Source organism: Fusarium sambucinum, chromosome III (assembly GCF_050947815.1).
Source record: "Fusarium sambucinum isolate potato_lamoka chromosome III, whole genome shotgun sequence".
NCBI lineage: Eukaryota > Fungi > Ascomycota > Sordariomycetes > Hypocreales > Nectriaceae > Fusarium > Fusarium sambucinum.
The window spans coordinates 6,305,765-6,326,432 of NC_139292.1; the positions used below are offsets into that span (position 1 = coordinate 6,305,765).

The following is a 20,668-nucleotide window of genomic DNA, read 5'->3' on the forward strand; positions in this document are numbered from 1 at the left end:
CTGCAGGCAAGAACGGGAGGAAACGGGGAGGTTAAAGGATGGAGTACATAGGTAGATAAATGAAGGCAAGGTCGAGTAGTAAGGAAAGAAGGAGGAGGGTGAGCTCGAGCCTGATGGGGGTGTAGAGAACAAGTGGGTGTGTACTATGGCAAACTAAACTTTGAGACGACGACGAACGATGTGGGAAAGGAAGGAAAAGGAACAGAGACGGTATCGCGGGCGCGAGACGGTGGATCAGAAGCCGAGAGACACCGGGGGAGGGAGCGACATGATAGAGTCGGGATCGGGGGCCGGTCAAGGAAAGCGAAAGCAAAAGCAAAAGCGCAGGTGAGGGAAGTAACCCAACGTACAGTAAAGTTGATGTAATGCGATTTGATGCGATGCGATATGATGCGACACGATGCGAACCGTCTCGTACTGTACTGGACAATACCTGCTCTCTATGTGCAGAAATGAGCGGGTGGGACAATGGATGTCTTGCAGGATAACCTGAGCTGGGCTGTCCTGGCCTGACCTGGCCTGGTTGTAGCTGGCTGGTTCAAGCGGTTCCCGGCGCTGGTAGGCGAGCTGCGCGGTGTTGCTTCGCTTCGAGTATGGGGGGAAAAGGTGACAGAAGAGGAGGAGAGGCGAACGATGAACTGGGATGTGGTAATAGCACAGACAAGAGCGGCGATTTGCAGCTGGGCTGGCGCTGGCTCTGGCTGGTCCCGCCTGGTCGTTGGTTGGAGCAAAGCAAAACGACAAGCTCTCCAAACTAAAAAGCTCAAGCAAGTTAGGAAGAGGAAGGACTGTAATGCACTGTACGGTACAGTGTTGTACAGTACGGATACCTTCGCTCCCACGCAAAGCAAAGTTACAGTGGGTTAGCTTAACTTTAGCAGGTTGTCTTAGCTTGGGTTAGGTTTAGGCCACACCCTGGTTCAGATGGATGGTCGCTGCTGATCAGCCTCGCATAGGGGCTTTTTCAGGGCTCTGGTTTTTCTAGAAGGCGGGGAGAGGAGGCGAGATTGCCAGCGACTCTATCTTGACACCTCGACCAGGTGATAGGCTGCTCGGGCAAAAGGCAAAGCAAAGCCAAAGGGCACGACACAACCAGTCGGCGCGCCAGAGTACGGCGACGATTGACGAAACAGCACAGATCCCTGAAAGTGTTCGCACAGCTCGGTGACTCCGCAAAGATCAAAGTTGCTTGTCTGATCAAGCGTCAAAGACCTCTTTTTAGCTAGGTTGACGTCCCAGCAGTGGACGAATCACTGCGGCCACTTGCACTGGTGACAATGACACCAACCTCAACCTAAGAACAGGCGGGGAGAGCTCTGAGGGCGGCCGAACGAAGAAGGGTTCAGAGCGTCAGACAAAAGTCTCATGGACAGTGTGAAAGAAAGACGGGAATGTGCAGGACTTGTGAAAGTGGTTGTATATGCAAGAGGAAGCTAAGAACGGAAAGGCTCACTCTCTAGCCAGACCCAGGTAGCTGGTTGATGTTATGAGCGTGCACAATCCGGTCGAAGGTTTCAAGTAGGGATAGGAAGAGGGAGAGGGAGAATGGAAAATCAATCCTACATAATAACAGACAGCCTGCTGACATTGAACCCAATTCATTTTTTTCTGGGACTGCAGGGAAACCGATATGATCATTATCAGACCCAAGCACAAGAGCCAGGATTGGAAATTTGGGGACATGGCTCTCCCGAACAGTGTCATGGAACCCATGGAGATATGATGGGGATGGGGGAGGGACAGGCATGGGGTTTTGATTGACATTCATGGCTACCCACCGTCGTAGAGGAAATGGGGAGAAGCTGGTTGAGGTCCAATCGAATCGAAAAAGAAGTCCACTTACCACACCCACTCCAGTCTTTAACACCCACATTATTCATATGTACTGTAATTTGGTCCCATCAGACAGACCCCTACACTCACTCCCGACTTGCACGCCTGGAAATAAATGTCGAGCGGCTCTCAAAACAATTCTCCTGTCGCTTGATCATGCCATGCTGGGCGGAAACAACAACTGCCCATCACAGCAAAATACAGTTTGCCAAGATGTCACGTCTGCCAAAAGCAACAGTGCGTACACGTGGATGGGTCTGGATCGATGCCTCATAATCCCATAGCCATCGTTGGAATGGAGTTCCAGTGCCCAGGCTGTAGGGACCCCTTCCGTAATATTGGCGTTACGACTAAGACTTTGACATGTCTACTGTACTTTGTAAGGCAGTATTAGTTAATAATGGAACAATAGAACCCTTGATGTATAGCGCCGCCAAGACCAATCCGTCATTGCACAGTCAGTCCTTGGTATTTTCTAGTGGTGGCTTCAGAGGCAGATCTAAGATCAAGAACCCGTCAACGAATTGTTCCAAAACGAACCGCACATGTTAAAGAAAGGGCTTACACGAGGAAGGAAGGGGCCGGAACAATCAGCTTCCAATATTTTCATTAGCGCCTTGCCGCATCTTCTCATGGTGTGGTGTCTAACGTAGGAACGCCGGGAGGCAAACTGCAATATGTGGCGCCCAGCCTCGATGGCCCGAAGAGGGTGTCCCTATGGATATCGAATGTAAACGACACAAGACAAGTAAAGAATGTAGAAGTATGATTTGTTCCAGTATTGGACGGCCTGGGCCTTTTTCCGCCTCATCGTCACATCATCCAAGTGGATGGAGAGTGGGTAAAATCCGTGCAGGAAGGTTGAAGTACAACACGGCCTAGATGGCTCCTATCAGAAGTTGGGAACTTCCGTGTCAGAACACAATAATCTTTGGGGATGACAATAGAGAAAAGCCTCAACGTTTCTGCATGTCGGCCGGATTTCCGGGACCTATCGATTTTGTCCGGTCATAAAGCCGGCGTTGCGAGATCGGAAAGGTGCTTCATGATCGTTGTCATGACAAGAAATATGAGCTCTGATGGGTAACTAGTAGTCCCCCACAACGAACCAACTGTATCTCAAAGACACCAAATTAGTTAGCATGTTGGCAATGCAGGCGTGCAGGTCACTGCTACATAAAGTCCGTGTTTGTCGGGTATCATGAACCGTTAGTACCGCCCTGTAAAAGTCGCAATTACGGAAGACAAGGTGACATGTCTAGCATGTCAAGTCAATCCTTTGCTCGGACCCTCTCACTCTTCCTCTACTAACCGCAGCGCAGTACAACCTAACTCTCAACATAGTCGGGACTCCGCTCATGGTACCACGACGAGGATGAGGTTGCAGCACTTAGTACAACTGGTCTCCGGGATCGCGAGATAGTGAATCGGCAAGACAAGATGGCAGGCGGGCTCTAGCAGTTGCAGGGCAGGTAGCGGTTGGATGACTGAGGATGGATCTGGATCAACCTCGACGGGCCGGATAACCCTGGCTCAACAGGTCCTCCCTGGCATGATGAACCCTTGTTAGACTGGGTACGGTTTCCGCAAATCGTGGCCGAATATTGGTTTGTGATGTTGATTGACCATGAAAGGGGCTCGTACATTACCCTATCGAATGTGACACATTATTCGCACCTTAGGTAAAGGAAACATGAGCCGGCCGTGGCAGCCTGGGAATAATACTTTATGTTGTGGAGGAACAGGAAGGCCACGGCATGCATGGCCTTCTAACACGATAGTGACATGTTTTCCATTGCACTTGTCCTCGTGGTTCCAGCTCTTTTTTCTTTTTTCTTTCTTTCTCTAGAGGTAGTCTCCAGCTTGGCAGGCACGGTAGGTCGTCCATGTCGGAGCAGGTGCTCAAAGCACTCAATGCTTTCCCAGCTGGGCAGGAGATAACTGTGCTTTCTCATCCAGTGTTAATTAACTAGACCGCTCCGTGCTCCGTGCTTTACTCGGCGCCCCATTGCCCGGTTCAAGCTCCGTTCATTGTCCCGTGCCCTCGTGCCCCGTGCTTCCTTCCCGTTGTGCTTGCTTAGGTTCCTACTTGCCGCTAATCTCAACTTAATGCAATCGTTTAACGGGTTCAGTTCTTATCTCCACTGCTCGTGATTCCTGGGTAACTGTCTCTATCTACCCTGAGTGAGTAGCAGTTCAGGATACGACACTCAGTGTATCACCGCTACAGAGCATCTTGAAATTGATACTAGACGTTGACTGTCGATTCAAGAATGGAGAGTCAGAAAGTACTAACCCGCTACGGGCAACCTTTGGAGTTTATGCAATTCGTCAGCCTTTAAATATCCGTCTGGTCAAGGGTTTTAGTTCTACCCGCTAGTCGGACCTTGGCAATGGCGTCCTTTCGGACAGCTTCCCCTAGCCAAGGACCAGGCTCAAAGGAAACCACGCCAAATCAAGGGATTCAAACGAGCCCCAAGACTTTGTCAACGGCCGAAAAAACACCATTATCCTCTCCTCTGCTATTACGCTTGACCCGAAAAAGAATGAGCATTCGAACTATCCTTGGAAGTTCCTCTGGCTCCTTGAGAGTTCTTGCACATGCTCTCGCCATCTGTCATTGCCTACCGAACCCAAGATCTATACCTTCATTCGACTCTCTTCGATGCTCAATGGGCCACCAACGCCAAATTGCCTGTCAATAAGACTGAGGAGTATCAGTGACCGTCTAAGCTAAGCACATGGCTTCCCCCGCAATAGACGACATAGATTGCTGATCATCATCAATGGCAAGGCACAACAAACCAGTGATGTGCAAGGTACGGAGACGCGATGACTCGCTCAGTCTTATTGCTACTGCTATCCGTCAGTACCTACCGAAAGCATTCCCACGGTAAGTCCATAATCCCTGGCTCCGGTTATGACGAGAACCAACAGCCAAAGACGCCATTTCTCAGTCGACGATTCAGCCTTGAGGGGCGAGCAGACAAACAAGCGGAACTTAAATTGCAACAGATGGAGCTGACAGTGATCTTATCCAAGGAGGCTACTTGCTTTGCGTTCAGGCACATATTAAATGTTACAGGGTGTTCTTTGGCGTTTCACATCTATGTAAGACATTTCTCAACATGGTTTTGCTGATCGGCAGCCATTCCACTATTCATCTAAAACACCAACATCGTAGACAGTAGGTCTACGGACCTGTCTGCAGCAACAACTTGAGCTGAACAGACGCCACGGTAGCCTGCTCTTGACTCATGTAGATGGCATGAATCCCTGTTAGGCAAATTTATCGACTCTGATCGCCCAGTCTGCATCGGTACTTCTCAGCATCTGCCTTAACATCGAGCGTCAAGCTCGGGGAATCAGCAGTTCAACGTTCACCTAGCCGTTTCCGAAGTTGCATGAAATCAATACAATTTAAAGCGTTCCACAACAGGGCCGCGGCGTGTGTAACTTGGGGAAAGTCTATCAAATGGCAGCACTATTGCATTATATTTCTCTATTTTGGAACCACAGGCCCACGTACTGGCAAACCACGAACTAGAACGAGACTTTAAAACTTTAAGTTTTGACGCCAGCTCGCCACCAATTTCAGTCAGGAAAGTCACTAGCACACCCACAAACCCGACACAGACTAACAGACAATGAAGGATACTTGCAGAGTGATGCCAAGCTTCGGACCGATCAGTTAGCTCTATTCGTAATTCGATGCATCTTCGAGATGCAGATCCCCTGTACTAAACAAACTAGGTATTGAGGGTTTATCATAAGACCGTCCGAGTTTACAATTCGAAAATAACAGCACAGCAAATTCTCAAGTCGTGTGACACAAACAGTTTCTATTGCTCCTCTTTCGAGCGGCGTGCTGGAGCCCAGTACGGACAGGCGGGATCTCAATCAATAGACTTTCGCAGGGACATGTATCTTTCTTTGAGCTGGGCAAGTTGAATCGTATTTAGCTCGATTCTACGCCCAGACTACGGACGTCCCCGCTGACTATTTTGAGTCGCACGTTTACTTTCATGCGCTCATCAATCTGTGTGATACTTGAGACGTCTCAGCTGGAATCACTCATGAGAAAAAAAGCAAAGAGTCTGCCACTTTCCCCGGTCCGTCAGATCGTCCCGTCCCCTGGTGTAAGATCTGAGCGTGTCGAGCTAATCTAGGTATCTATGATGACTACCAGTGCTTTGTGGCGGCCCCTGAAAGCCCTGAACTACATGACACGACTCATGACACGGTTAACGTTTTCCCATAATGCATGAATACTACAGAGTAATCGCATCCTATCTTTGTCATGTCTCAACTCATCTAAGCAGATCCTCTGTCCAAAATAGGATGAGAACAATAAAAGGGGAGTGGGCTGAAACAGGGATATGCTTCCCAACCCGATGCAATGGATGGATGGATAGACGGCAGGCAGTCAAGGCGGTGCACGTCACTCCTTGCACAGTACAGAAATGCACAGCAGAGAGTGCGTGAGCGCTAACAAGTTCTGTGTCTATCGAAGTGTTCGAGAACGCTCTGATGGATAGTATCGGTTGTCCCGGCGGCATTTACTATGGCATTTTGGTACCTGAACCTCTCCGCTCTCGACTGTAGACTTGGCTGATATGGGCTGTACCTCCGATCTGACCCTCTCAGTCGGTATTAACTTAACGTTTTTGGTTGGGCGCCTCCGGCCGAGAACCTTTCAAGATTTCTCCATGTCCGATCTCGAAGCCGTTTTTCTCGGCTTTTGCTCAGGAACTGCGTTTATCCTCTATCGTCTACTACAGAGTACGAGGCTAGTTCTTTCCTAAGCATTCGGCAGTTGAATTTTTTCCTTCTCTAAGGACACCACAAACCTAGTACACATGCTAAGTACCTGCATTGGTCACCCAAATCGCCGAGACACTATCGTTTGATATTGAACCCATGCGCAACCAACGATGTTACTCTATCCCATGGCGCCACGCCCTCGTTCAACAGAAAATCTCTGTTTGCGCCTAGATTCCTTCTCTTAAGAATTCCATTCTTCTTCTTGAACCGGGCCGACAGTAAGCCACCGCTACGTGTATGTTGCCAGGGCCAGGGTAACTTCCATACATGTTCCGGAAAACACAATATTTAGAGGGTATCATGATCGACGTTGCCTTTCCGGATATACTTGCCGGTTGTATCATTGGCCTGAACAAGGATCAAGAAAATTTTTGATACCTTTTAATAGGCAACAGTCAACGAGGGTATCCTTGCGATGAAGAAAAACTTTGCATTTCTTGGTTGTTGTCTTTGCTTTCAGTGAGTGATAAACTATTATCTCGCCAACAAGCCGAAAGAGGTAACTTTTAGTCATGAAAGTATTAGTGTTGCGATTTGGCCAAGCCATACAACTCTGAGTCGTGCGACTATGCGCCAGGCTCATTATTGAATCAGGTTTTGACTGACAGACACGGCAGGATGTTTTACAATGTAGTCTAAGACCCCCTGTTATCAGCTTTCAAGGGGTGTATCATCTATTATCGATACAGATCATGATAAACGTAGCAATGTGGATAGAAACATAGAAGTCCTAGCCAGAGCTTGGTGAAATTGAACGGTCTCCGGCATTTCGTGTCGATTCTAACCTTGGCCTGTGCTCTAGAAGATGTGGTTGAACTTCTGATGAAGTATACGCTCCAACATACTATGGCTAATCTAACCTACAGAGACTATTATGAGTCCTAGACATAGTATACCAGGACACAAAAAAACACATTCATACTGCAATTCTCCTGTTTTGTAGCGCAATTATGACTTGTATAATAACAATTCGTTGGGTTAAAAGATTGATATATAACTCAACTACCTAGACGAAATACACTATCACATCACTATCTCCTTCAAAGCTTCATTTGAGAACTTTTCGTGATATACTGTGGCATTATTGTTCAGACACTCGTCAAGATAGGCAAAAGACTATACTCCTACAATGCTAGATGTATCCCAAACCATTTTAGTACAAATTTTCAACTTGTTAATGGTCTTCTAAAAGTCATCGTCTCCCAACCCTTCCATTCGCTTTTCTCCAACTTCGCGAATCTTCTCTCCCAGAATTGTTCTTCCATACCGGCCTGCCACCTTGCTAGCAGCCTCTATCGTGCGTCCTGTACGATCCCGCATCAGCTGCACCATCTCAAGCGCACGCATACCTCGTTCTTCGCCCTCGCGGCACTCAATATCCAGGAGTCGCAGCAATGTCTTGTCAATCTCAAGCTCAAGACGTGAAAGTTGCGAACGCTGGTTGTGACTGCCTGAAGTAGATTCAATGAGGTCTCGGAGCTGAGCAGCCTTGACGCCGTGAAGCATGAATTGCTGCTCAAGCTTGCGTGTCTCCGATGATCCATCATCGTTCTCGTCCTTATCGTCATCTCCGTCACCCATATCAAGATCCTCGGATCCTTCCCTAGTCTTACGCTTCGATGGCTTAGGGGCGGACGATATGGGAATAGAGAAGTCAAACTCGGAAAGGAGGGGGCGAGGGAAGTATGGGTATTGGTCGCCTCCTTTGAGAATGATACAATGGAACTTGTTATCAGCCACTGCAATGGGGAAGTATGACTCGTTCTTGCGTCCTGACGCCAGACGGTCCATCAACTTGGTGTCCAGGAGAGGCACCCATGATGCTCTTGATGGTTGTCGCCAGTGAAGGAGTGTGAGGAGAGTTCCTGTTGAGTCATAGATACAAGGATCCTAAACATTGCAAGTCAGCGATCGTAATTCTAGGTTGTCCGTTCCCAAGCAAAACTTACACCGTTGTCTGAGAAGAATACGCTCTTGACCGTGGCACCCTCGGGAAGAGCTACAATATCCTCATTCTGACAAATCTCATCCCGCTTAACATTCTCGATAGTGTACAGGAGACGGGTGTTGCCATCTGCGCCCATGGGCCCGTTGCCCATGGTTATAACATAATCCCTCCAGCTAGCACATGTCACCATTGGTGTGCTCTTTGGTCGATAGACACGATACGGTATGCCAAACAGAGTGAAAACTCGTACATAGTTGGCGCTGGTTGTAACAGTGATGAAAGATTCACCCAACGACATAGCTGTCACGGCTTCTCCCCGTGGCAGCTCGGTACGCCAGTCAGATCGCTGTGTCCATGTCTCGTGCGGTCGATAGAAGATGACTGCAGGGGCATCATCCTTGGGTGGGCATGAAAAGAGAGTGCCGTGCTCGGTCAAACAGGCCTTGTCGTAGAGAAATGTGTCTGTGAAGTGGAAATCTCGGTGAAATTCATGATCATAGAACTCAACGGTAACGGTGTGATGTCCGTCCTGGTCGACTGTCCAAACAAAGCCAATCAAGTTGAGGCAGAGATATTTGCGGTTCCCTCGCCATGGAGTTGAGCCTGGTTGGAAAGATTCGTGGTATTGCGGCTCGAGCAGATGACGGCGTTTATTCGCAAGACCAAAACCGTCGTCATCATCCCGACCTCGTTTCTGGCCCAATCCTGTAGTATATCCAGCACCATCGTCATCTTCCACAAAGTCATCATCGCCATATCCCTCACCGCCTTCAAGGAACGAGTCAAGACTTCCTAGGGAGTCCCTTCTCGGTCTTGTCGGTAGACCATGTTGCTTCTGCCCGTTCTGTGGAGGCGGTCTTCTGTTTGCGGATGTCTCAGCAAGGGGGTCGTGGATAAAGGGTGCCGGTTGTGTGTTGAGCTTGAGTAGGGGCGAGAACTGGTCTGTGAGGAAGTCGGGGTAGATATAGACCTCGCCATCGGTAGTTGTGAACGAGAGGATATTTTTTGTAGGGTGCCAAGACAGGTCGATGACATTGGAGTAGTCGTATCTCGCAATGACGGATTGTGTTCTCGTCTCCCAAATTAACACTTTGTTATCCTTACTTGCCGATGCCAGCATTGCACCATTGGGTGACCAAGCCAAAGCGGTGATGTCAGACAAATGCCCGTTGGCAAATGTTCTTTGCTTTTCCCAGTCATTTTTGGATATGACCTGGATGTCTCGCATAGGAGTCGGTACGGCGAAAGCCCGGCCATCTGGGTGCCAGGCCACGCATGTCGACTTCTCGCTCTCTGAATCCACAGCACCAATAACACCATCCACCTTTCGGATCAGCTCTGGTTCCTCAGCGGTCAAAGAATAGACGTATACGATGCCATCGGTACCAGAAAGCGCAACCAATCGTCCCTGAGGGTCGAAGCTAACGTTTCGTACAGCGCGTGCATGCTCCCGCAGATACTTGACTTGTGAAACATCTTTTGTGTTGACAATCTTGACGCTCAACTCATCACTCGCAACAGCACACCATTGGTGATCAGCTGTCAAAGCAACATCGCGGATCGGCAGCGTTGTTCGTGTGAGGAAGCGCTCAAAGGTGTTTGTTTCGAGGGAGTATAAGCTGACAGTGCCGTCTTCAGATCCAACAATGAAGAACTGATCTCCCGCAGCAACTGTCATGTTCTGTTCCTGACAATCATCGATATTGATCGGTTCTCCATCGGAACCTGTCTTGTAAAGACGGATTGTGTTATTCGAGCCGACGGTAACTAGGCGACTGCCGTCGGGAATATATGCACAGCGAGTAGTTCCTTGCGTATGGGCGGGTCGAGGCCGTGGCTTGGGGGCAATTGTTGAATCCATCGTTGTCGTGATTCTGATCGAAGGTGTATACAGATTAACAACCTCAAAAAAGAGCGATGATGGGTGATGGATAGTTGGTTTAGAAGTGGGACATTGGTCTGGGTTGCGTTTCTCGGGAGACGCGTTTGAGCGCGTCGCAATTAAAGTCGCGGAAAGACCCCGCGATTCGTTGCTCAGGGCAAGAAAGGAAAGACGTTACAGGGGAAAGCTCCACTAAAATTCAACTCCCATCTTAACATCTCCAACTCTTTTATGACTGCCTAACCTAGATCACCTACGAAGTGATATTTCACAAGTGTCCAAATACTACACATACATATTATATCTCCAACGTATAAGGTCAGATTCAAGCTCTCATAATCATGCAGTCTGCAGATCGTGATCACTTCTTCGAGACAGAGTATGTATAACAATAAATCAACGGCATTTCCTTACTAACATAACTCGAAGTGCTGTCCAAGCTCAGCGTCAACGAAGGGCCGCAAAGGCTGACAACAAAAATGGCGAGCCTATTGTCATGACGTCCAAAGTACTTGCTGTCGTTCCAGATCCAGCCTCACCTCTCAATTCTGTATTTATTGCCGAGTCTGCCGGCGCTGTTCGTCGGATCAACCTTGAAGTATGATTGTGAACCCTTCAAGTCCAACAAACTGCTAACTTCCTGCAGACATCAGAGACCAAGACAACATACCGCGGGCCAAAAGCTCCAGTCACTTGTCTTACTGTGGGAGGCAAAGATAATCAAACAGTATTTGCAGGCTCGTGGGACAAGGACATCTGGTCATGGGATATTGAGACTGGACAGCCTGGCCGCAAGTTCAGCGGCCATTCAGACTTCATAAAGACTGTCATTTGTGCTACCATCTCCGGTAAACACATTCTTATTAGCGGAGGCGCCGACAAGAAGATGTTTGTTTGGGACATTGAGTCAGGTAGACGACTGCATACCTTGCAAGATCCCACCACGACAATGCTTGCCGTTCAACACATCGCTATCGACCCTGTTCTCAGCGACTCAATCAGTGTCGTCTTTGCCAGTGCTAGCAGCGATCCCCACATAAGAAGGTGGAAGATTACCCTGGACAGTTACAAGCAGCTTCCCGAGTCATTCTCTGACCGCCCCGATGCTGAGCGACTCACTATTCAGGAGCACGAAACCAGCATCTACCGGCTTTTCTACGATCAATCAAGTGAAGACGTGGATCTTTGGACTGCTAGTGCCGATGGAACTGCGAAATGCTTGGCGCGTTCCAGGAACTTTGTCGCTGATGATTCGTTCGAGCATGGCGACTATGTACGAGGCGTTCTTGCAACAGACCAGTGGGCTATCACGGCTGGTCGCAACGAGGATGTCAAGGTTTGGGATCGCTCCTCCGGCAAGCTGTACTGTACATTGATTGGTCACTATGAAGAGGTAACCGATATTGTCATGCTACAAGACTCTGCTGGTACTCCCCGCAAGGTATGCAGTGTGGGCATTGATGGAACTATTCGAACATGGCCACTCGGCAAGTCTGAGCTTGACGAAGTAGTGGTCAAGATCCAGAAGGCTGCCGAGCCCGAGAAGGAAGAAGAGAAGAGCAGAAACCTCTTGACGGCCGAGGAAGAGGCTGAGCTGGCAGAACTCATGGACGACTAGGACCCAACATCATAGAACTGATCGAAATATCTCGACCATTTCAGAACAACATGAAGCCACCCACCTGTCCCACAATTTGCTAGTTGCCCCCAGAAATTGATGCACTTGCTATGTTGTACCGGTGTTTCACGGAAGTTCAGCTCGAGTTTGCTTACGACACATGGAGCGGATAGATGCGTCTCCGCCGTGTGACTAAACCAAGTCGCCCCTTTGAGACAGGTCACTTAGAATATAGGCCATGTTTCAGTCCTCAGAAAGAAAGACGCTTGAACACGAGTATGGCCGGGCCACATGGGTTACTGATTTGATACCATACTTCCCCTACCCCACGTACAAAGAGCGACGTCAGCCAATCTTCCATCTACTTGCATCCGTCACGCCGACAGTACTCTCTGTACACCTCCCACATACCGACACCAAGCACCTATCGATGCTACTCAAAAGAGTCTTTCTGAATTGAGAAGAAACATCCATACATTGTCTCGAGCAAATTGACAGGCGTTCCCTAAACAATAGCATACAGTCTTACCGCAAGGGACGTCAGGAAATCGACGAGCCGGACATCGATCACTTGTCGCAAATGATAGGATCTGACATGTAGGGTAACGTACCCCGGTTACGACGTGAATCTGAAATGCTTGCTTCTGGCCCAGCCTGGTGTATCCAAGAAACAAACAATTATGTTTTGCTTTTTCGCGCTGCATCCTAGAGTCGCGGAGATTGTACGGCAGTCGTTACCAGGATCTGAGCCGTACTCTGCCGGCGTAACCAGAAATATCGCTTCCCCTGAGAATGCTTGTTGTAGAGCTGATCCTCATAGAACCTTGCTTGGTAGCACTAATGCCCCTTGTTCTAAACAAATGATGGGACAACAGAAGAAATTACAATTGATTGACTGGCGCTTTAAGTTGTGGTAGCGCGGATTCTCGAGTTGAGCTGAAATTTTGGTCTTGCGTAACCGTGAAGTCGTACAATTAATCAAACATGAAGGTTATGAATCACTCTCTGTCTTGAGCTTCGAGGCTATTGTTCATGGTACAGGCAACTTCTGACCTCGAGCTTTGATAAACGACACCGAATTTGTGACTGATCAATAAAGCTGACACATGATGAATGTAACATCCGAGCTGATCCTACATATCATACGCTTGTTCTGTGAGATGTATTGCAAATCCAATGTGTCGGGTCTGAGCTGCAAGACTTCCCCCCTGTTCACGCCAGTGACCTATTGGGCCACTCTTGAAGATTGCAAGTCAATTAGGCTAGACCTATTGTATGAACGGATAACCGTCTCTCCGTCTCTCAAACAACCTGGACCCTGCGCGGTGACGATTACTTCCAAGTGGATCGGTTCTTGTCCGAAAATCCATCACAATTCTCATCACTTGAGAATTATGGAAAGAGAGAAAAAAGAGAAATACCTGTGAGCTGGTCGTGCAGTGGTTCGAGGGAAGTGGGGGTACTCTCTTGGCCTCATTTAGTATTGTTTGCGAGCATATTGGACGACCACTTCTTTATCGCTTTGTATATCCGGCCGGATAGATCTATCGCGAATAAGTGAACCTGAAACAGTGGTTTTGCGGCGCGAGTCATATGGCACAACAGCTGAGTCCTTTCTATGTACGCCAGCGTACGGCATGTTATGCTGAAGTAGTTCGCAGTGCCGCCGTATGCGACAATTCTTTCTTGTGAAATAGGATAGGGGCGCCATTGGAAACTGTACTTCCACTCGCAAGTTCCACACTGGTACCTCGCTCTTGAGAAGACGTACTGGGAGACAATCATGGTCTGGTGTTGCTGATGAAGGCCTGGCGGCATTCTATAACTTGCCATTAAACCATTTTAAAGTTGTTTGCTTCTCTTCACAGAAGCCTTGCCAGCCGCACCACTCGTTGACTCGCTGGCAAAGGAGGGGCTAAGCAAGCTCAACGAGTAGCTACTATGTAATAATGGCCATTGAGGACGAGCAATTGCCGCGCTGTGCGAAGCGGATTGGAATTGATGTTTAGGGCCGGTCATCTAGCGAGATCTAGTCAGAAAACCGAGACATGCGATTGATTTAGACATCGTTGCAAGGCTTAGTTGGACCAGTCAGATAGCTCGCAACGTGAAATTTGCGGCGTCCTGTAGATGTTAACTGTGTTGGTGGCGCCTTCGAAATCCTGACACAGAAGCTTGACGGGGCCCGTTTTGCAGAATGATCGACATTGGGCATGGATAAAGAGCGATCAGCTATCGTTTTCGGAACTTGTGGCCAAAATAGAAATCGAAGCCCTGCTGCCCTGTTGATAGACGTGGGGAGTGATCGACAATGATTAGAGCGGCCCGAAAAGGGCTGAGGCCTCAAGATGCCATTATAAACAAAAACGAGGCTTGGAAACAATCTCCACGTTTGACTTTCTTTTTCCTTAGCTCGAGGACGGATTGAAGTGTCGAGGTAGGTGGAAAAAGCAAACATTGTATTTGGTTGACTGTGCAACAACTGATAACTCGTTGTGCACGATTTGTGTAGCTGCACTCGAGTAACCAGTTGATGCTGGTCAAGGTAAGGGATTTGCGCAAAATTCGGTATGTTTAACGAGGGAGCCCGCATTTTGTACTCCGTACGTCCCATACCGATGCATGTGGTGCAAGACTGAGTGAGGTACGACAATTCTCAATTTTGGTGATTCAATTAGGTCAATGTTTCTTGCGGCCAAGCTTGGTCCATGCCATGTGCAAGTGTATGAAATTCGACGAGATTTGATCTGTATTGGTAAGGTACGAACTGACATTTATCAGTCCTTCTCATAGCTACGGCAACAAAATACCTGTATTGTATTTGGGCTGAGGCCTTCACGAAGAGCTACTACGTCTCAGCTATGACCCGGAACGGATCCTTCCAGGGATAGCCCAGATGTAAGCCCCTGTGTCTGTGGGACCAGGCCGTCAGTTGCATCATGGAGCAGTCTGGGTACAGGGGTGCCCCGATCCCTGTGATCGTCGTTGCGAACAAACCACAATAGTTTCTAGTTTCAGTTCTGGTGTACTGCCATTGGTGTTTGTGTTTGTGTTTGTGCCACCTATGCTGGGCGCCCGTTTCTTCTTCTTCTCTCGCTTGCTATACTGTACGCGCTGGAGATGAGGCGCTGATGGGAGTGTTGCTGCAAGTCTCCGATAGTCTGGTTCCATGCTCAAAGCTGCATGTACAACCATCCCCGATCATTCAGTTCAGCTGGCTGGGATTCCGGCTTGAGGGAATGAGAGAAAGCTTGGGCCGACTCTCATATTCATGTCAGTATTGTTCTTTTTGGCTCCGAATAAAAACCCAAATAAGCCAATAAAGACTTTGCGGCTTCAATGGACTGTCGGGCTAGATGGGGTTATGGAGACCCAACAGAATTAAAAGAAGTCGCTAGAGGGCCTTGCTTTTTGGTTGTGGCAGCCGGATTGTTGCAGGGTTCAGCGATCAACCTGAAATCTCTCACTCAAGTCCGAGTTGAACAGAGGAGACTCTATCGGTTGACAGTGGAGAAGGAGGTGGTGGCACTGGCAGGCCCGGCGAGCTGCAACTTCCCCGGTAATCTGGGTATAGAGTAAAGGGCATGCACCTGCCTCAAATCGGATATGTATCACGCACCTTGCTTCTGCTTCTGCTTCTGCTTTTGCTTTACCTTCTGCCTTCTTGCATGTTTCCATCTTGGCGGAACCTGACTTCTTTTTACTCATTGACCACTCTTTACATTCTTCGAGAACAGGCATTATTTCCTTCTGCCCCTTCTCCCTTCCCCAGGCTGGGAATTCTAAATTACCTTCAACCCTTCTCATACCAACTTGACCTATTCCCAATACTTTATTCCCTATTCATTGAAATATCCCTTGTAAGTTCATTCCTATATTCATTCCAGCCATTGTCATTAATCATTTAACAGAATATCTTCGTGGTAAATGAGCCAGTTTCACACCAGGAGCTCCTCGACTGCGCTCCCTTTTGCCCAGCTTGTCCCCTTGATCAAGCATTCCTTCATCCACAATCCCTTATTTTAATTCTGCGTCTCCCATTTACCTCTCTTCTCTATACTGAAAGATCGTCCGGATCAGTGGCGCCTCGAGTATCCACTATGTCTACCGACAACAAGCAACTTGGGAGCATTGTTGCCTTTGAAGGTCATGTAGATACCATATCGACACAACTACGACTTCTTCCTTCTTCGCCGCAGATTTTGATTCTCCCCAATGTTCAAAATTACATCCCAAAAGATACGACAGATCACCGGTCGGATGTTCGCCTTTATGTCAAGAGAATACACGAAGCTGCTGTAGCTCGTCACGAAGCTGCCCGAGCCTTCCTACAAGAATCAACACCAACCAACAGGCGACTAGTGTTTATGAATGGTGGTACCTCAAGCGCTCAAGCTCTATGCATTAGGGCCATTATGGATCAAGAGACCGAGGGGGATGTCAACCAAGCCGAGTCCCTCCTTCATCAATTGACCAAAGATGGAGTCCTTGGCCTGAACAATTCAGTACGAGACTGGAGATGCCCAACCATGTTTGACTGCTTCAACAAGCAGGGCCTAGGAGATGAGCTGGAGGATCCCATAACACGGGCTATGAGAGCTGCCGAAGCCCTGGACCGACAAACGGCTAGTCTTCAACCTTCCACTGAAGTCGACCTCACTCTCACATCGCGGCCCCGAAGCAACAGCCTACCACTTTATGGCTACAACGACAACTTTGGAGACAATGCGCCATTCTTTGTTTTCGGCGCTCAGAAGAATGAAGAGGAAGGGAGCGTCACCGAAGAAGCCAAAGGTTATTCACACTCAGCACAACCCTCCAGATTCTCCAGATTTTCCATCACACACTATGACCGATCGGCAGATCGTATTTACCATGGTCTCACTCACCTACAGTCCCCTTCTTTGAAGACGTCTTTTATAGCCTCTCCTAGTTGTGTCGGGGAATCATACAACTTGATGGCGGGTCCTGTATCCCCTGGTCTCGAGGCATTGACTCCACGGTCCGATGTATTGAGCATTCCATCCACAGATAATGTCGTGTATGGTGAAGCTTCATTACTGGACATGCGATCTCCAAGCCGTAGTCCTACCCTGTCACGAGTTAAGTCCTTGGACAGAATCTACCCGGCCACTCCCAAGTATCGGGACCTTTATGTGCCTGCAGCCAACCCAGAGCTCGTGCGCCAGTCGCATTTCAATCCCGAACAAGGCCTTTCCGAAACACGCCGATTATCCAAAGCGATGTCTATAAACAGACGCAGCTATATCGACGCGCCAAGGACTATTGTCGTCAAGACTAACCTTCCCGTCATCAAGATGGCCCCTGTCCCCTTGGAGAAGAAGCGTAAGCCTGCGCGGGAATCTTACGTGGATAGGGGCACAGATGCCAATGACGTGGCCGAATCCACGGAGACTTTCCAGCCGGTATTGCCTTTGGTAGAGGACCTGGTGGTTCACTTCAAGGAAGATGTCTCTGAACCTATACTTGATTCAGTTGTTCGTGGATTCAAGACTGGTGGGTTTTCTACTTTCCTCCAGTCGCCCACCTCCGAGTTTGACGACTACAACGCCTTAGTGCCCGCGACGCCCGAGTCTCAGAATATCACCGGCGTGAGATGTATTGAGGATCAGTACCAGGAGCTTCTTATTTATAAAAAGCTTGACTTGGAATATGACCCATTTGCATACAATCAGCCCTCATGGCTCAGGAGAAAACCTCTGCCCAGTCTGCCTAAACTGACAGTTGAACGACCACCAACACCTGTTAGGACACCGCCGCTATTGGTTTCAGACATGGATAACAAGATTCACGATCTTCGAGTCAATGGCCAGCAAACAGCCATCGCGGTACAAAACTCACTTCGCTCTGTTCTTCAAGATCACTTCCCACCAGAGACCAGGGGCTATCGTCAGTTCCAGTTTCCCCTCTTACCCGAGCTTGAGGGATTGTGGAAGCCAGTCTTCTGGGATACTGAGCCCAACGGTTCGCAAGGGTCATGCCATCGTATTGACCAAATCTTGGCTATCGGGGCTCAGCGTGGTGTAAAGAGGGACTACACCTCTGCCGTAACAGGGCAACTTGAGAAGTTGGGAACCAAGCAAAGTGGTGTCAGTCGCAGTGGAAGACTGGATTTCAGGTAAGATGCCGGCGCTCTATAACATCGTTCGCTCAAAACTCACATATGACAGGTATCTTCTTGCCAATGCCATGCAGGCCTACACGACACAACCCTTGGCCAACCAGACGAAGGACAACCCCTTCAACAACCCGTTTCTTCTTGCGACACTCATCGTTCCTCATCTCGAAACATACCTTGCTCTCCATACGGAAGTTAGGTATCTTATCCTCGAGTACCCACCAGAGCATCTCTCTGCGGTGTTGGCTCTCCAGAAACTCGTTGGAATAGAAATGATGAAGGTGGCTCAAATCGTTGATACAAGCAGCAAGAACATGCCTTTTACTCACTTGCGCGGGAACTCCATTACTGGCCCAGAACAAGGACCTGTAGGCCGGTTTGGAAAGACTTTCCCACCCAACTCTTGCTCTGGCCACGATGCTACCGTATCAAAAGCCAACTTTCTTCTCACCTCGACCGCTAGCGACGCCGAGATTGCAACATTTGTTGCCACTATCTCCAAGATCCTTTCTGGGGTTTCTTGTTTCTATGTTCCGGAAGAGCTTCCCAAAAAACACTCCCCGAAAAAGTCCAAGTCAACTTCCACGACAGGAACCTTCTCTGCTTTCCCACGCATACCATCATCACCATATAGCCCACCCATGTCTCCAACGATTGTGGTTTCATCAGGAGCAACCTTTCCAGACTCATCTGCAATGCGGAGTCGGGCCCCCTCCATTGCTGAAACGGTCAAGACAGCAAAGTCGACCAAGAGCAAACCATGCCGATCCAAATCGAACCGCAAGCCCCTAGCCGCCGATGCTCGATCAATCCTCACCATGTATATCGATGATAGTGATTGGGACCAGGAAGACAGGCGCATTATGCCTCTGCTGGAGGAAAAGTCCAACGGACGCAAGGCAAACACTCATAAGGCACTCAAGTTCTTGGGTTTGTCATGATGCCGAGGCGGATAAATGTTGGCGGAGCACTAGAGATATGGCTGTTATGATGTAACGATCTTGCCTAACCAAGGCACTTCCTTTCTGTTATTTTGTTGGACATAGATTTGAACGACACCTGTGAAGACACGGTACAAGGTTATCTAGTCGTTCACCACGATAGTGTAATGTAATTTTTACAACATACAGGCTGGTGCTTACTTGAAATTTCGAGGATTAAATTGTGGATGTATATGAAACCCGATTTCGGTTATTGTACGTCAAATGTATCAATAGCAGAAGCTCAAACACTGCTGTTGTCTTCGTTGCTCAACCTGCCCTGGCCAAGACTTCCATCAACATCAACACCTTCTTTCCTCTGGGATTTGATTTCCTCTCTCGCCTCAGCCTGCTCAGCCTTTTTCCTGTCCATGATATTAGCTTGGAGCCTTGATAGCAGCTACCGAGGCCGACAAACCTGTCAAGGTCGGAAGCATAATCTTCGATCTTGATGTCATCCTTGCGAGTTTGATCTCTTGTGCTTGTCTTCTTTACTGCATCAGCGACTTTGCCTTCTGCAAGGGTAGCCAGTTGCTCTGCATCTTCATTGTAGTTCTGGAGAGGGGCCTCGTCCTGCTTTGATACTTGGCTTTCGAGACCAGCCATTTTGAAGGATTTTTGAAAAAGGAATAGTATGGCTTTGTTATTTGGATATATGATAAGTAAAAATGAAGACTGTCAGTATGGGTGAAGTTGTTATGATAAGAGCAATGTTAAAAGTAATGACATCAGGCTGTGAGGTTGGTCTATGACGTACATGGGCTTGTTTATCGCGATACCTACAGAGGATTTTCGTGCATGAAGCATGTGTAGCGCATATTATACATTGATCCTTATCTACGCACTTCTAATGATAGACTTACATAATGTGTTCACAGTTTAGTATGCGGGCATCTTCTTTGGTGGTCGTGGTTACCAAGTTACATTAAATTACAGTCTGAATAGGAGAGTGACTGGTGGATGATCACAAACCTTGATGGTGATCTCTAAAGTAGGTATTAGCAACAACTAGGAACTTCGGCAGACAATATGTCATCAACGGCGACGACGACGATAGTGATGATGATCAAAAGTCATCCTAAGTCTTAGGAGGTGAACTTTTCTACTACCCAGTAGACTGGTTCAGTGACGACCATGAAGTTGAGGGTGGTTAAGCCTGAACCTATGTCGGACTCAACAACCCATAACGGCATTTTGACCAGGCACTTTGATCAAAAGCCTTGACTTGAACACATAGTAACTTAAACGTAGCTGTACTCCAATTTACAATGCATTGTAAACAGGCCCTTCTCTCTTTGCTTGCCGTAGGTGACGCTCTAACCGGCTTGTTGGTCGGAGACAGCTTGAGTTGGCCCTCTAGCGCAAAACACCAGTGCCTATCCCATCATCAAACCCAACACCATAGAATATTATCGCAAGTCTTAGGGCATCAAAATACTAAGTA

At 48.4% G+C, this 20,668-nt stretch overlaps 4 protein-coding genes across 4 annotated transcripts; 2 read left to right on the top strand and 2 right to left on the bottom strand.

Annotated features, from left to right (window-relative positions):
- Nucleotides 1-7,842: 7,842 nt before the first annotated feature.
- On the bottom strand, nucleotides 7,843-10,466 carry FSST1_012254 (chromatin-binding protein CTF4; the record flags this gene model as incomplete). The annotated part of the gene is made up of 2 exons (XM_083235460.1): nucleotides 7,843-8,547; nucleotides 8,607-10,466. The coding sequence occupies 2 exons, from the start codon at nucleotides 10,464-10,466 to the stop codon at nucleotides 7,843-7,845; spliced, it is 2,565 nt and encodes an 854-aa protein (XP_083081950.1).
- A 362-nt stretch (nucleotides 10,467-10,828) lies between these two features.
- On the top strand, nucleotides 10,829-12,105 carry FSST1_012255 (WD40-repeat-containing domain protein; the record flags this gene model as incomplete). Its single annotated transcript, XM_083235461.1, has 3 exons — nucleotides 10,829-10,866; nucleotides 10,917-11,085; nucleotides 11,134-12,105. The coding sequence occupies 3 exons, from the start codon at nucleotides 10,829-10,831 to the stop codon at nucleotides 12,103-12,105; spliced, it is 1,179 nt and encodes a 392-aa protein (XP_083081951.1).
- Nucleotides 12,106-16,205: 4,100 nt separating this feature from the next.
- Nucleotides 16,206-19,185, top strand: FSST1_012256 (uncharacterized protein; the record flags this gene model as incomplete). Its single annotated transcript, XM_083235462.1, has 2 exons — nucleotides 16,206-18,244; nucleotides 18,297-19,185. The coding sequence occupies 2 exons, from the start codon at nucleotides 16,206-16,208 to the stop codon at nucleotides 19,183-19,185; spliced, it is 2,928 nt and encodes a 975-aa protein (XP_083081952.1).
- A 283-nt stretch (nucleotides 19,186-19,468) lies between these two features.
- FSST1_012257 (uncharacterized protein) lies at nucleotides 19,469-19,830 on the bottom strand (the record flags this gene model as incomplete). The annotated part of the gene is made up of 2 exons (XM_083235463.1): nucleotides 19,469-19,589; nucleotides 19,643-19,830. The coding sequence occupies 2 exons, from the start codon at nucleotides 19,828-19,830 to the stop codon at nucleotides 19,469-19,471; spliced, it is 309 nt and encodes a 102-aa protein (XP_083081953.1).
- Nucleotides 19,831-20,668: the final 838 nt, after the last annotated feature.